Source organism: Panulirus ornatus, chromosome 4, assembly GCF_036320965.1.
Source record: "Panulirus ornatus isolate Po-2019 chromosome 4, ASM3632096v1, whole genome shotgun sequence".
Classification (NCBI taxonomy): Eukaryota; Metazoa; Arthropoda; class Malacostraca; order Decapoda; family Palinuridae; genus Panulirus; species Panulirus ornatus.
In genome coordinates, this window is record NC_092227.1 from 76,040,890 (window position 1) to 76,057,297 (window position 16,408).

Here is a 16,408-nt window from a genome sequence, read left to right on the forward strand (position 1 = left end):
CTTATTCAAACAGACAGTGGTTTCTGTAGGGCAATCTTTTAAAAACAAAAGTATTACTATCTTGTTTTACCAAGCATTTTGTTCTTCCAAAATCTCGGAAAATTCAGACTTTCTGCGGAAAAATTGGAAGAGTTTCCCAACTGATTAAAAGTCTTGAACAGATTAACAAATATCATGCAGAGGCTGAAAAAATGGGTAAATCCTTATACATACATTCTCAAACTCAAAGCTTTGACAGTGGGCTTCCAAACAAAGATTAAGGTGGTCTGGAACACATGGTATTAGGGAAAAACTATAAATATGCTGAAATTTCTGAAACCAAGGTTGTCTCTCCAGCTATGGGGTTATTAGAGTGGATGAACCACACAAATCAATAGTTTAGGAATAAATTACCAAAAGATTTACCAAGGGAAATGATAATTCCAATCAAGGACCAGTGCCCTTTGTTGAAAATCAGCGATACACAGATTGGCAAAGGCATTTGCTTACTGAAAAATACTTTCAAATTTATTGTTCTTCATAAATTTTCTTTTCATCCTCAAGAATACTTCCCTCAAAGTTCCTTAGTCTGATTAACTGCTCTTTCACCAAGAGCATGTTCCTGATGAACTTACTAAAACTAAAAAGTTGTGGATTTTCTTTTGCTTAATCCACAGTGCATTTTTGCATAATCTCTCTGCTCCTGCGTTCATACTTTGCACTAATTACTCCTCGCTCTTCTGTATCTTTCATATGCTGGCTGGCAGCAGTGTCTGTTAATAATAATCTCCTCCCTAGAACATCCTGGATCTCTCTCACCTTACAGCATTTCTCACTGAACAACATCTCTCCATCTTGACCCTTCTCCTCCATTGGTTAACTAATGGTAACCATGTCCAGACCCCTTCATTTCAGGTTTCACGGTACCTCCTATAACACTAATCCATACTCTTATTATAGAACTCCCTTTCCCAAACAATATTCTAAAAGAATTCTCTATCAGTTCTACACAGATGTAACAATTGTACTTCCTCTTTGGATTCTCTGCCCCTTATAATACCTCTCTTGTATCCTCCACCATCACATTTTTCAAGACAAGGACTGCATGATCACTCTTTCCAAATGGAGCATCTTACTTCATATGTTCTATTTCCATTCTAGAGTGCTTAAAGGAAATGTCAAGCAGGGACAGGGTATCACTGTGTGGGTGCATCTGTCTCCTGTCAACAGGAATTAGCTTCTCCTGTTTCCCTAGGGTAGAAAGGTGTAATATGGTACTAGCAAAGACGAAGGTGTAGCAAAGATAGCCTTCGACTTGAACCATAAAGTTCAAGTTAATGGCCATTTACACTGAGACTGTAATGAAGCTGTGGGAGCAGTGAAATTGAGGGCATAAAGAAGAAAGAGGTGTAGTGACAATGATAGCCTATGAGATGAACTGTGAGGTTCAGGTCTGTGGCCTAATGTGTTGTGGATGTAGTGGAGATGGCATCTGACATGACCCTTTTGGGTCATATAAAGGGCCTGTAAGGGTCAGATCAAAGGCTAGTGGTTTCAAGGATGTAATGAAGATGAGGGTAAAAGGAAGATGGACACTGTCCTGACCCGCAAGGCTAAAGTCAATGCTGAATGGTATCAATGATGTGGAGATGATGAGGGTGTACTGGAATACAGGTGTTGAGGGTGAAAAAGCAAAGATGAGGGTGTAGTGGGGATGGCCTTTCACCAGATCTGTAGGGTTCAGGTCAAAGGTAAGTGGTGTAAAAGGTGCAGAGAAATGTAGTTTGGTGAAAAAGGCTAGACTCAAGGGCAGCTGAAGAAGTTAGTTTACTATAATGCTACTGTAAGACCAAGCTAAAGAATTCAGTTATCACTACATTATGTTGTGATGTGGAAACTATATGAAACTGACACAAGCACATGCTAGTTAATATAAAATTACTTCCTCTAACAAAAACATTTACAAAAGTGTCTTACAATGTTTTTCATGTTAGGCTTATTTTACAAAATTCTCAAGAACTACAAATCTGTTGCCTGGGCAATGAGCTGACCATTCCTTCATCTCACATCACAAGATTCATTCAAATCACCTTCTGCAAAGGAAGTCAATGAGTTTCTAGGGGTTTTATATTTCAATTATTCACCAAGATACATCATTATAGCTATAGATGTTCACCTAACACATTAGGTTTAAATTCATAATGCTGTGCATTTATATGACACATTCTCTTGTACTGTTTATTGACATAGAAAATCAGTATAACAGATATAGTATATCAAACAATATATGTACACAATAAGAATACTTCAAATATTATATCTCTGTTAATTTAGATATTGAAAAACGGTAACTCAGTCATACACGAGGCTTCAGGTCAAAGTACTACAGTATGATAATTACACACCATATTAGAGAAGTGACACTGAACATCTGCCCACTTAAGGATACAATTTTCTTATCCTCATAGGTATGCATAATTAGTATTGGCCTGGTGGTGAGTTTGTATGCATCAGAAATTTGGAAATGTGATATGGTTTGGTACTGAGTGACTGTAATGATAGCATGTTTACTGGGAAAACTAGAGTCATCTATTACTCTAAAGTTTTATGACTTGGTAATTATTGATCAAAACAGAATGTATCTTTTTTTTTTACAGAATTTGTACATGTACACATATCAGGATTACAATTCTTACAGATTAAACCTGGGTCTATAAATTATGAGCAAAGTATCATACATCTACTGGTGTTGGGCTATTTGAATTTCATATGATCAATCATTAGTTTAATCAAAATAAAGTATGGCAAACACTGATATTTAGATTTCTCTGGTTAATTATTTCTAGTAAGACTCATCTGAATTATTTCTTATGCTGTTTCTATAAAACTAATTCTCGTCAAAGCTATGCAATTCACTTCTGTGATCCTTTTTTTTAACACTAGTAAAAGGTTCAGTTTTCAATTTGGTTGAATTGTACAATGTATACATCACTGATGATCAACTGTGCACTACTGTAATCGGTCCCCACAGATTTGGATACCAACTAATTTAGTTTACCATTATCAATAAACACCACTAGATCCTACACAACAGCAATCCTAACTAGCTTGTAACAGTGTATAAAATTATGTACAATAATGTTTATAATAAGCAATTTGAGAGGAATATAAAGTACTTCATCCATATATATAGTACAAGCAACTAAATTTAACAGAAACTGCATCTGGTTCCAAACATTATAGAACTGTGCACATGAATCTGATACAATCGTTATGCTGAAAAAACAACTTCAGTTGCCAGAGTAACTACTAAAATGAAAAAAAAAATAACTTCATATTCACCACACATCCAATTTACCTAACAAAGTTTTTTGATACTATTTTTTTCACTACCATTACGTCACTGCAATTATGTGATTGTAAGCTATTTCTATCAAGAGAATTCTAAACTGTGAAACACACCCTGAATATAGTGAGTACATCAAAATTTTCAAAATAAGGTTCTAACAAATTACAGCATTTCAAAACTTACACAAATTTCATGTTTAATATAAAATCTATATATATCGTAATAATAGATGACTCAAGCTTTTCTATCCGTTCATCAGTTTTTAAGAACAAATAAAGGAACCTGAAATATTTTCTGTCAGAATTGTTCTGAGACAGACAAGTTATCAATTAAGGTAGCTGTAAGTTTCTAAAAACAATTGAACGAGAAAATAATCTTCATTAAATTGTCAATGATCTCTTATGTGACATTGTTAAATGATGTAGAGCTCAAGGTAAGAATGATGATATCACTACTAATCATATTTATAGTAATAATGATAATAATCTTTTTTCTTTTCTTTTAAACTATTCGCCATTTCCCGTGTTAGCGAGGTAGCGCTAAGAACAGAGGACTGGGCCATTTTTGGAATATCCTCACCTGGCCCCCTCTGTTCCTTCTTTTGGAAAATTAAAAAAAAAAAAAAAAAAAAAAAAAAAAAAATAATAATAATAATAATAATAATAATAATAATAATAACAAACAGGTAAAAAATTACTAAAGAAATCAATCATAATATATACTTACATTTTCTTTTTAGAGAAACACTGCAATTTGACCAAAATACTCTTCCCATTAATGTAATAATTTAACACTTAACAGTCCTGACAGTGAAATGGTGTAACCAATCTCCTCACAAGGTCAACCTGAATGACCTACCTAATTCATTACATTTACATCAGAATCACTATAATTTTGCCATTAAATGTAGGATTCCTACCCTATTTATAGCACTTTTTATTATGTGACATACAAATAACACCAAAACAAAACATGAATTTCTTTAAGTAAAATGAATTGGAGGGGATTCCTTATTTTCCAAATCACTATTCTTCCTTCGACTTTCTTATTAATATTCAGTTTTTCTGTCCCTTAAGCCTTTAGTAGATGTTAAATCATATTCTATTTTCAAACCAAAACCATCAATTCCCTAATGCTCTTTTAGAGGTATTCTACATCTTTCTTCCACTCAATTTGATAGCAATATATTCCCTTCCCTTATTTAAGCTATAAAACAGAATAACATAAAACTAAACCTACTAATATGCTTTGTACATGAAATCTTCAGGTAAAAGTTACACTATTTACAATCAAAATGACATCAATTTCTATATGCATCTAATAGTATAGAGCCAATGTATATTTTCCCTGCCAAATATCGAGGTGCATGTCAACTCAAAAGTGATGTATGGCCTAAAAAACTAAAGACATGGAATTATTTCATAGTTTTACTATGCACAGCTGAAAGTACACATAACCAACTAGTGTAAAGCAAACAAAACAAAACCTTTAAATGGCATATCCATCTCAATTTGAGGTTTCTCAAGAATTCAAATCATGCAACTACAAATCTCTGATGACAAGTAAAATCACATCCAATCAGAATGAACATAAACAAAGAATTTTGCAGATCACTACCATATCCCTACTAAAGTCACCCATAATGAAAGAGGATAAATAAATATAAAGCAAGATAATTTCATTACGCCTTTCAAATGATGGTATATCAGTTTACAAGAATTATACAAGGAGACTAAATCAATCTTACACATTTCAATATGAAGTCTGGATCAGATCAACACAAAAAAAAGTAAATAAACTATGATTTGATGCAATTTGGCACAGCAATATTTCCATTCTAAATGCAGTAGGTCTTCCACATTTTGAAAGCTTACTTAAAGAACCAAGACTGAAAAAGTCTAAGGAAGCTATTTTAAGTCGTGGGTTATAATCATTTAATAACTGGATAATCAGGATTGAACAACTATCATACAGTCACAAGGGAATTACCATGGCATGGATATACCATAAACACTATTCACACAACAGATCCAAACACATGGCACCAAGTGCCAACTGTGCAGGTGTTTTCATTATTAAAGAATTCTAGAGTACTAACTACCAGTGCTCTCTATTTCTTCCAGTTTTCAGGTACTGTACTTAAACATGTCTACCACGGTAGAAACTCTCTGAAGGGAGGTAAGAAGGAAAGAATAGGAAGGTCAGGAATAATAAATCAATTAATTAAAGATATGTTAATTCTAAAACATTAAGAAGCAAGATGAACTGAAAAATTAAGAAATAGAAAAAAGTTTCAATAATGAGAATAGTTATACTAAAACATGTTTTGAGGAGAGCAAGGCTTAGCATTTTTCTAAAGGTTTGGACTATATAAACTACTTGAAATTAACAAAGAAAATATATCATTAGTCATTGTTATCATTATTTTCATTTTCATTGTCACTACTGGAGTCACTACTTGAGGAGGAGGAGGAAGAATCACTAGACGAGGATGATGACGATGATGATGATGAAGAAGAAGATGAGGATCGATGCCGCTGGCTGGGTGGCTTAGATGTTGGTTGAGAATCTACATCATAGTTGCTGTAATATTCATAAAGATCAGCATGTGGCTGCTGCTTATGAGTTGTTTTCAGGGTAGTTGTGCACTCTGGACAATACCAGTTACCCTCTGGGGCAGCCATAATTCCCACACATTCGAAATGGAACCACTGGTAACGACAAGAAGGATTGTCACAGCCTATCATATCTGAGACCTCATCATATGGACACTGACAGATACAGTACAGGGTTTCATCTGCTTCCATACCACCTCCATCATCACGTGGCCCCTTCTTGGATATCTTCTTCCGTTTTTTTGGAGGAGACTTTCCACTACTGCTATTAGCAGTCACAGATTTCTTTCTTTTATTTCCTGAATTAGATGGCTGTGTGGGTGTACTTACAGCAATACGTGTGGCAGGCATGTAAATACTGCATGAATTCTCAGGAACTTTGTGAACACGATGTCGAGTGGGGTGTACATTGTCAAGATGGTATTGTAAAGCCTCAAGAGAATGCCACGGAGATGCCCCATCACAGTATGGACAATCATAACTTAGTGTCTGACTCTTTGTTGCCTTGTGAACCATAAAGAAATGCAGGCTAAGCACAGTCCATGATTCAAAAGCCTTGTAACAAAAGTTACACATGTATGCATCATTCACTCTTACATGATCAAACATTGTATGTGTATCACTAAGATGTACAACCAAGTCTACTATCTTGTTAAGGCGCGGTCGGGTTTCACACACACGACACACAATCTCTCCACCAACATTGAGAGCTCGTTGAGCTTTATGAGCATAATACAGATGAAAATAATAAGCTCCATCCTCACGAAATACTAGGCCACATAAGCACCGAAATGTTCCATCAGGAAGCATGGCTCGTTGGTGAAAAGCTAAATGGTGATCATTAATATCATCAGCGGAGGTAAATGAATGGTCACAAAAAGCACACTCTGTGAGCCCTAAATTTAATACAAGTTGTGGATGAACAAGGTACATGTGGAGCAATTTTCCAGCAGGGTCACTCCAAGTAAGATGGCAAGGTCCACATCGTACTCCTACAGCTCTCTCTACTAACTGTAACATGCCTTCTCGCACAACAGGAGATGGTGGATTATCATCTACAGCTCCACCAATTGCTCCCACTGCACCACTCGAACTATCTACCAACCGTTTACTTTTCTGCTCTGCATGACTACGTTGTATGTCAAACCTGTGACTTTGTAATTCATCACGCCGATATGTTTCTTCACTGTCAATATGTACTGTATCTGATGTTTTTTGCTTATTACTTGCTTGCTTTCCCTGTGAATTTTTCTTACGAGAGACTGTTTGTGTTCTTTCAGCCTCTGACTCAGATGTGTCTAAATCTGATTCTGTCATTGCTAACATAACAAGCCTTGTCTGGAATTCTTCCTCAGCTGCTTTGTCATCATCATCTACCTTGCTGAGTTGAACAGTATCCTCTGGTCCTTCCCAGTCTGAGCTGTCTGACTCAGAATCACTATCCATGTTACTTTTGCCCTTCAATGGCTTGTCTTGCGGGGTCCTATGTTTTCGGCTTTTGTATCTACTAAGGTCTTCACTTGAATCTGATTGGTAATTTGAAGATTGACTGGGATGATCAGCAGCCACATGTTTTGCCAAGAGATTTCTTGATACAAAGGCTTGTGTACAATGCTGACAATTATGTGGTCTCTCTCCAGTGTGGATACGTGTGTGTACTCTCAACCTTGAGCGAGTGCCAAAACGATCACCACAATGTTCACACTTGTGAGTCAATTGCTTCTTGTGTATATGCAATACATGCTGAGTTAAGGAAACCTCAGAGGTAAAACATTTCCCACAGTGAGGGCATGTCTGTGGGTTGTGCTTCCACTCCTTGTGTTTGACTAGGTGGTGGTCACGTACAAACTTTTCACCACACACCTCACATTCAAATTTCTTTTCAAGTTTGCATAGGTTGTAATGAAGCTGCCTTGATTTTTCTTGTTTAAACCGCTTACCACATTTAAAACATGGATAAGTGTAACCAATAGCAAGAGAAGACCTTGCTTCAAGAACTACCATAGTCCTTTGGCTTCCATCTTCAGTAGATAATACAAAAGGACGTGCTTCACTTGGTAAGTGAGATAAATGGAAGGAGTGGACCAAAAATGCATAGAGACTTCCCTGAAAAGCTCCACAAGTACAAGTAACAAGAGCATGAGGATGAGCTTCATTGACATGAAGCTGAAGGCGAGGCAAGAGAACACTAACACCGCATCCAACACACTGACCTGTGTACTTGTCACTGAGATCACGCAATATATTTTCTCCCATGGAAGTCTCGTCAATATCAGCATTTTCTCCCAGTCCCTTAGATACAGGCTTTGCTTCACACCTTCTTCCCTGTTTTTCCCTTGCTGTGGTCTTTTTCTTTACAGAGTAATCAGCCTCCTGACTTACTGAATGAGACACAATGTCTGATACAGCCTGGGGCTTGGTTTGCCCTAATGACTGTGCAGGTTTATCAGAATCCTCACCTTTCTGTTGCAACTGTTCTGTTAAGACCTCAGTCATAGTGCGAAAAGTTTGTGCCACTACATTGTTGAGGGCATCAACCAACCCAAATGTTGGTGTTCCTCCTTCGGCCTGTGACTGTCCTGAACTCTCTTGTTTGTCAGTCTGACCACGGTCTACTGATGAGGACTTTTTAGAACAAACAACAGGTGTGGCAATTTTTTCACTTTCTTTGTTCTTAATTTCTGTGGAAGAAGAGGCTTCTGTCCTAGACAACCGAGCTGGTATTCGAGAAGAGGAATCTACTCGGTTACCAACTGGACTTGATACAAGTGATGCAGGACTGGGCGGACAAGAACCACGAGGTGAGTTAGGGGAAGCAGCAGCTGTATCAATTTGCAAAGGTGGTTCACTTCCACTGTCATCATCGTCCTCTTCCTCCTTCTGTTCCTCTTCATTATCCTCTTTCACCTGATCGTTATGCATTGTAACAACAGGGGCCAACATACTACTACCATCTTTCTTCACAGTTTCCAGTGATCCAGCCAAAGGTTTTTCTAGAACCTGCTGTCCCAATTCAATCTTCCCTTTCCTAATGGTAATATTTTTGTCAGCTGAAGATGTAAGGTCAGATGTGGGTGGAGTGAGCTTATGGGGAGACATTGAAACAGTGCACAAAGACCCACACCAGCCAGGAACAGCATCGTCTTCACTCTCTACTGTTTCCTCCATTTCCTCTTGATTACCTGCAATTTCCTGCCCTGATCCAACTGGGATGTTTCCATTAGAGGTATCCATTAATGAAGCAATACAAATCACAGGATCACACTGTGCAACAACCCCTCCACTTGAACTAATGCCAACAAGCATCACACATCCATCTTGTTCATTTGCAGACGTATGATGCTGCATTTTGTACTTTTCTCGAAGTTGTTGTTTGTGGGTGAGACGTCCCCAAACAGCATCCCATGATCGCAGGTCATGGCATGTAGTGCGGTGGTGTTGCAAAGATGTTACTGTAATGGCATGAAAGGGACAGGCTAAGCAAGCAAGAGTGTGTGATAACAGCTGGTGAAAGAACAATGACAGGCGATCCTTGAACACTCTGGTCATGTTACATTTAGAACAACGACTGGGTAGTTTAACGTACTTGAGACTTGGTTTTATAGTCTGACGATGTTTAGGGGATTCCATAAGATGATCATAAAGACAAGAAGCCAAGTGAGTGTAAAAGTTACAAGACTGAGCAGGGCAGTGCCAAGGTGGGCCAGCTTGGCAACGTCTCAGACCTAGGCGACAACGAAGACACAGAGGTGCTGGACTGCTGTCTTCATACCGTAATGTAAGAGTAGTTGAGAATCCACAAAGCACACAGGATGACCAAACTTTAACAGTAATGGAAGGAATCAGATGATGACAGGCACCAACTAAAGCAAATAAATCCCCAGTATGACTGTGCCAAACTGTATTTAGTGACTGAGCATCTGAGGCAGTAAGAAGCCCTCCCCTCCCTCCCCTTACCCACTGAAGAACAAGACTCACCTCATTCAAGCTCAACTCCTCATCACTGGGAAGATGATAAGCATTTATGTGGAATGCCAGGTGTGTGGCTGTTGGCAGTACTGTCTGTACAGGTTTGGACTGGTCATCATTTTCAGAGTCACAATGATGAGTTATACAAGTCGGGAAGGGGCATGGGTAAACATGAGCTGCCCATGAATGTACCACCCAAGATAGGACATCTTGTCCAACTAAGCTAGTGGAACAGAAACTGCATGTAAAATGGGGGACACTTTTTTTAACATAAGTATGTGTAAATACATGAGGAAGAAGAGGGTTTGCCCACTGTCCACACAGTACACACCAGCCTCCTGCTAGCTGACCCTTGTGATTTGCCATGAGGTGAGCAGTTAACTGGGACTGATTACTTGGATATGGATAACCACAAAGAAACCAGCATGATAGGCTATCTTTTACCATACCCCAACAACCCCCACATAACCCACGTGATTCATCTAACTGAGGGCTAACAATAAATGCTAAGGAACGTTTACATATAAGACAACAAGCAAAAGATGGATTATTATGTAATCCGAGGGCTAACATAGATGCCAATGAAGATCGGTCAACAGGAGGCAGGACAAGGAGAAGATGCAACAGCAACCACCATCCATGCAATAAAGTGTCACTGAGAAGGTGAACATTGACCCGGTGGTTTGCCAATATCTTTGGAAAGGCATGTGGAGCACACATCATTAGAAAGTGTCGAGGGTTTTGATTTGAAGAAGGCGGAGAGCAACACTGGCGACAAGTCCATGACAAGCCTCTACCTGTCCACCAGACACTTGCCTGTGGAGATGGAGAACTCAAGGTTAGCATGCCTGAAACCTGTCCATGTACCAAAAGCTCATGCAACTGTCGAACAGGTTGTGCTAAAAGGCACAGACACACCCGACATGGCTGAGTATACTTTGATGGTGAACCAGCAAGTGTACATGACATTACATCAGCAGCTAGATCCTCAAGCATTCGTTTAATGAGAGGTTCATGATGCTCCCACAAATGGGCATGGTACTGCACAGCTCCAATGCTCTTTCCGCAGTGCCCTTCATCCAGCATGCACTCATATATTCGTCTATGGCCAACACGACGGTGCTGGCGTTTTTCTGCATTAGTTTCAAACACCAACTGACATTCATGGCAAGCTTTTTTATCATCCACATCAACTTGTACTAAACCAGAGTTTTCTCTGCAAACTTTATGAAAATGACTGCTACAACTCACTGGTCTTTCACCCACATTAGTATTCCCTACAGGTCTTACTTCTGAAACAAATCCTTCAAATCCTTCATCAGCATCATCTCCAAAACAATCATCCTCCCATCTCTTTTCTGGTAAGCTACTATGAAAACCCTCAAAATTATAAACAAGAGGTTTTTCCTCATCCATTGGTTCAAATAGCTGTTCATATTCCTTTCGAGTTATAACAACTCTTCTTGAAGTTCTTCCTCCAAATTCATTTTCAGCATAATCACTCTTAAATCTTTCCCACTCAGTTCTCATCTTACCATCTCTTGCTTCTCCTTTACCTATCTGCATTACACCAATACCATAACCAGTATCAGAACTTGGATGATCACTTTCCCATTTCTCAGACCATCCACTGATCGAAATCTTTGAATCTTTATTTCTAATATGGTCTGTTTCACTATGTTTTATGTCTTTATTATTTACATCTCCAGTATTCACTGCTAGCTCTGTAATATGCCTCTGGTTTTCATTACTGTTACAGTAATCTTCCTCCTTGGGGTTTTCAATCTCAGTTTTTTCCCCTATAATGGGATTTGTTGTCAACATTTTCTGCGTCTCACTTTTTAACTGCCTGTGCCCAAGATACTCATCATTGCACTCACCAATATTATTGCTTGAATTACGATGGGTGATATCTGAACCTTTGTTACACCTAGTAGATGATTTTCCTTCCCTTTTATAATTTTGGGCTGATGCTCTTTTGTCCTCAGAAACCCCAGATAGTTGTTTATTCTTACCATTATTCTGTCCTGCATACTGTATTTCATGTGATGAATATTTAGCACCACTTTCATCTTTTGGTAATTCACCACTTTTTGTGGGGAAAGGTAACTTCTGAATATTTTGACCAGCATCCATCAAAATTTTACTGGGTAAACACTCTTTTGAGTCACTGGTTTCATTTTTGTCTTTCTCTGAAGAGTCTTCAGAGCTATCCATACTTTCTCTGAAAAGGTGTTCCAAAGCTTTTTCATCAGATATCTCTTTCAGCACTTCATTTGGGGTGAACTTAGAAATTACATTCTCTCTGACAACTGTGACGCTGTCAAATATACTATCCATCACTGTTTCACTGCAACACTTCTCATAAGAATCTTTCATCAATGACTGGCTAGCCTTTCTTTTTTTATCAGAATTCATTGATACACTTTTGGTTTCCTTAATACTTTTACTGGTTTTAGGGGAATGCTGTAATGACACTTCTCCTTCATGCTCCAAAGGTATGGTGGGCAGTTTTCTCACATCACTTTTATCCTTAAAGCTTTCTAAGGATGAATCCTCTACACCCATCTGTTGAACATCACTAGATGTTTCATCAAATTCACTATTACCAGCTACTGAAAACGGTGCACAGATTTTCCCTTTCAAATGTGATTTTAACTTTCTTTTATCCACGACTTTATTAATCACCATTTTGTCTGAGTCAATCCCACTCTTTCCAACTTCATTATCAACATAAACACCACTATCTTCATCTGTTTTGATGTCAGTCAAGGACTGATTACACTGTGATGCAGCTTTACACTGCCTTGTACTAAGTAAGGTTTGTACTTCACCTTCCTTTGCAGAAGGGCTTAAACTGTTTTTTGTATTTTCTGCACCAGCAGCTATTACAGTTTCAGAGACACCATCTTTCTGTTCACCATTTTCAAGTTGTGAATGATTACCACTTTCATCTTCACCAATGGTAGAACTAAGTTCATTATCTTCTAAATGCTCTCTTGCTTTTGTTTCATTTAATCTAGTGTTCTCCTTATCACTGTCAGCTTCTGCATTACTTGTGGAGGGTTCTGGAAGAATCAGTTCCGCAGATGTTCTATGATGACCTTCTGAAAGGTCCAACCTATGACTGGTACTGATGGCTTCATCTGCAGCTCTTCGTTCAACATGCCTTCGCTCTGATATTTTGTGACTCTTATCAACTGAATTGGATGCCTTTGTGACTTCCTGCTTCTCTCGACGTTCATTGGCCTTAAGAGACTTGACAATGATCTCCCAGTCATGCATGATATCTGGCAAAGGTGCTGTGCGAGATCTCTTTGTTTCAGAAGAATTATCTTCCTCATCGCCAGATCCAACTGAGACTGGAGGGTATAGAAGCTTTCTGGCTTGGTTACCCTCTTGATAGGGTGACTTTCCATCTCGTACACTCCTACTACTATGATGAACCTTTCCACTGGGGTGTCTTGATTTTCTTGGTCTTTCTGATCTTGTTGTATCATGAACAGTGTTGACTGACGTGCGTACTGGTGTTGCTAATGAAGATATTCTTGGAGAACTATCTGAAGCAGATGCCTGGCCATGCCCTGACTCAGAAACACTGCGTGCCCGTCCAGTGCGTCGACTAGCAGGGGACCTGAAAAAATAAATGATGATGATAATAATAATAATAATAATAATAATAATAATAATAATAATAATAACAACAATTATAATAATAATAATAATAATAATAATAATAATAATAATAATAATAATAATAATTATCCCTGGGTATAAGGGAGAAAGAATATTTCCCATGTATTCCCAGTGTGTCATAGAAGGCAACTAAAAGGGGAGGGAGCGGGGGGCTGGAAATCCTCTCCTCTCACTTTTTAATTTTCCAAAAGAAGCACAGAGAAGGGGGCCAAGGGAGGATATTCCCTCAAAGGCTCAGTCCTTTGTTCGTAATGCTACCTTGCTAATGCAGGAAATGGTGAATAGTATAAAAAAAAATAATAAAAGTAATAATAATAATAAGAAGAAGAAGAATAGAATATTATTATTTGTATCAATATCAGTAAAAACAATACTAATGCTAATGATAATAATACATACAATAGGGGATAGGGGATTAAGAATACTTCCCACGTATTCCCTGCGTGTCGTAGAAGGCGACTAAAAGGGGAGGGAGCGGGGGGCTGGAAATCCTCCCCTCTCGTTTTTTTTTTAATTTTCCAAAAGAAGGAACAGAGGGGGCCAGGTGAGGATATTCCAAAAAAGGCCCAGTCCTCTGTTCCTAACGCTACCTCGCTAACGCGGGAAATGGCGAATAGTTTGAAGGAAAGAAAAAGAAAAGTAATAATAATAATAATATTTATATTTATTTATTATACTTTGTCGCTGTCTCCCGCGTTTGCGAGGTAGCGTAAGGAAACAGATGAAAGAAATGGCCCAACCCCCCCCATACACATGTATATACATACGTCCACACACGCAAATATACATACCTACACAGCTTTCCATGGTTTACCCCAGACGCTTCACATGCCTTGATTAAATCCACTGACAGCACGTCAACCCCGGTATACCACATCGCTCCAATTCACTCTATTCCTTGCCCTCCTTTCACCCTCCTGCATGTTCAGGCCCCGATCACACAAAATCTTTTTCACTCCATCTTTCCACCTCCAATTTGGTCTCCCTCTTCTCCTCGTTCCCTCCACCTCCGACACATATATCCTCTTGGTCAATCTTTCCTCACTCATTCTCTCCATGTGCCCAAACCACTTCAAAACACCCTCTTCTGCTCTCTCAACCACGCTCTTTTTATTTCCACACATCTCTCTTACCCTTACGTTACTCACTCGATCAAACCACCTCACACCATACATTGTCCTCAAACATCTCATTTCCAGCACCTCCATCCTCCTGCGCACAACTCTATCCATAGCCCACGCCTCGCAACCATACAACATTGTTGGAACCACCATTCCTTCAAACATACCCATTTTTGCTTTCCGAGATAATGTTCTCGACTTCCACACATTCTTCAAGGCCCCCAGAATTTTCGCCCCCTTCCCCACACTATGATCCACTTCCGCTTCCATGGTTCCATCCGCTGCCAGATCCACTCCCAGATATCTAAAACACTTCACTTCCTCCAGTTTTTCTCCATTCAAACTCACCTCCCAATTGACTTGACCCTCAACCCTACTAATAATAATAATGATTTTTTTTCTTTTTTTTCATATATATTTGCCATTTCCCCCATTAGCGAGGTAGTGTTAAGAACAGAGGACTGAGCCTTAGAGGGAATATCCTCTCTTGGCTCCCTTATCTGTTCCTTCTTTTGGAAAATTAAGAGTGAGAGGGAAGGATTTCCAGCCCTCAGCTCACTCCCCTTTTAGTTGCCTTCTAAGACAAGCAGGGAATAAGTGGGAAGTATTCTTTCTCCCCTATCCCCAGGGATAAATAATAATAATAATAATAATAATAATAATAATAATAATAATAATAATCATAATAATAATAATAATAATAATAATAATAATAATAATAATAATAATAATAATAATAATTTCATCACACTGTTTGCTGTTTTCCACAAATTATGTACTAAAAAAAAAAAAAAGCCTCATTTTTTCAAATATTCTTCTTAACTTTCACATATAATGCACAAAAACTAAATCCATATATCAAAACCAGTGCCCCTACTCGCAGCCAAGCCCTAAAGATCTCTCTGTCATTTCCCTACTAAATTCTTAGGCCCCAGTTCGGACCATGGTCAGCATGTAACCCCCAGTACACCAAACTGCTCAAACTGGTTCTATCCCATAAACAAAAACAGATTCAGTAATAACAATCGTTGAAATGGATAGTCATCAAGACGGCATCATACACTAACACAAATATGGAGGGTAACATGGATATACATGAAACAATTGGAGAAATACAGACAATCACAGTAGATGTTACTTCAGGTGAGGGATAAGAGGGACAGAATGTAGAAAACAACCTGGGAAATGGTGCATAGGAAGCCATCACAAAATCTGAAAAAGGATACTTGGAGAAACAGTGAGTCAGGAGCAGAGAAAAAAAAGAATCGTGAGAGGGATATTATGAGATACTGATATGAAGAGAGATGGAGTGAAACAGTAGATGAACATGAAAATCACCTAATGTATAAAAGCCTGTAGATATTATGCAAATGGAATTGCCATATTTGGAAAGCCTGAAACATCACATTAGAGAATTTAGACCTGCTCGGGATGACATACATAAATGCCACTTTTAGGAGAGATGCAGGTTTCACCTCCTAAAAATATACAAATTACTATCAGATGAAAGAATCTGCTGAAACCAGTACTGCAAATATCATCATGCAGGGTCAATAAGGAATACACCTCAAGACAATCACACGAAGTCATACATGTCATTGCAATCAACGAAAAAGTGGTCAAAAACTTTTTTTTGAGTGTCATAGGGTCAACTGGAGATGGGAGATAAAGAAATGAAT

General features: G+C 38.4%; 1 protein-coding gene across 5 annotated transcripts in view; it reads right to left on the reverse strand.

The window, feature by feature from the left end:
- Positions 1 to 2,203: 2,203 nt before the first annotated feature.
- Positions 2,204 to 16,408, reverse strand: part of LOC139745792 (uncharacterized) — a 74,315-nt gene continuing 60,110 nt past the window's right edge. For all 5 annotated transcript variants that reach the window (XM_071656341.1, XM_071656357.1, XM_071656346.1 and 2 more), the window contains one exon: positions 2,204 to 13,546. In XM_071656341.1, the coding sequence (XP_071512442.1) occupies positions 5,734 to 13,546 (7,813 nt within the window). In that variant the 3' untranslated portion in view covers positions 2,204 to 5,733. The remainder of the gene's footprint in view (positions 13,547 to 16,408) is intronic.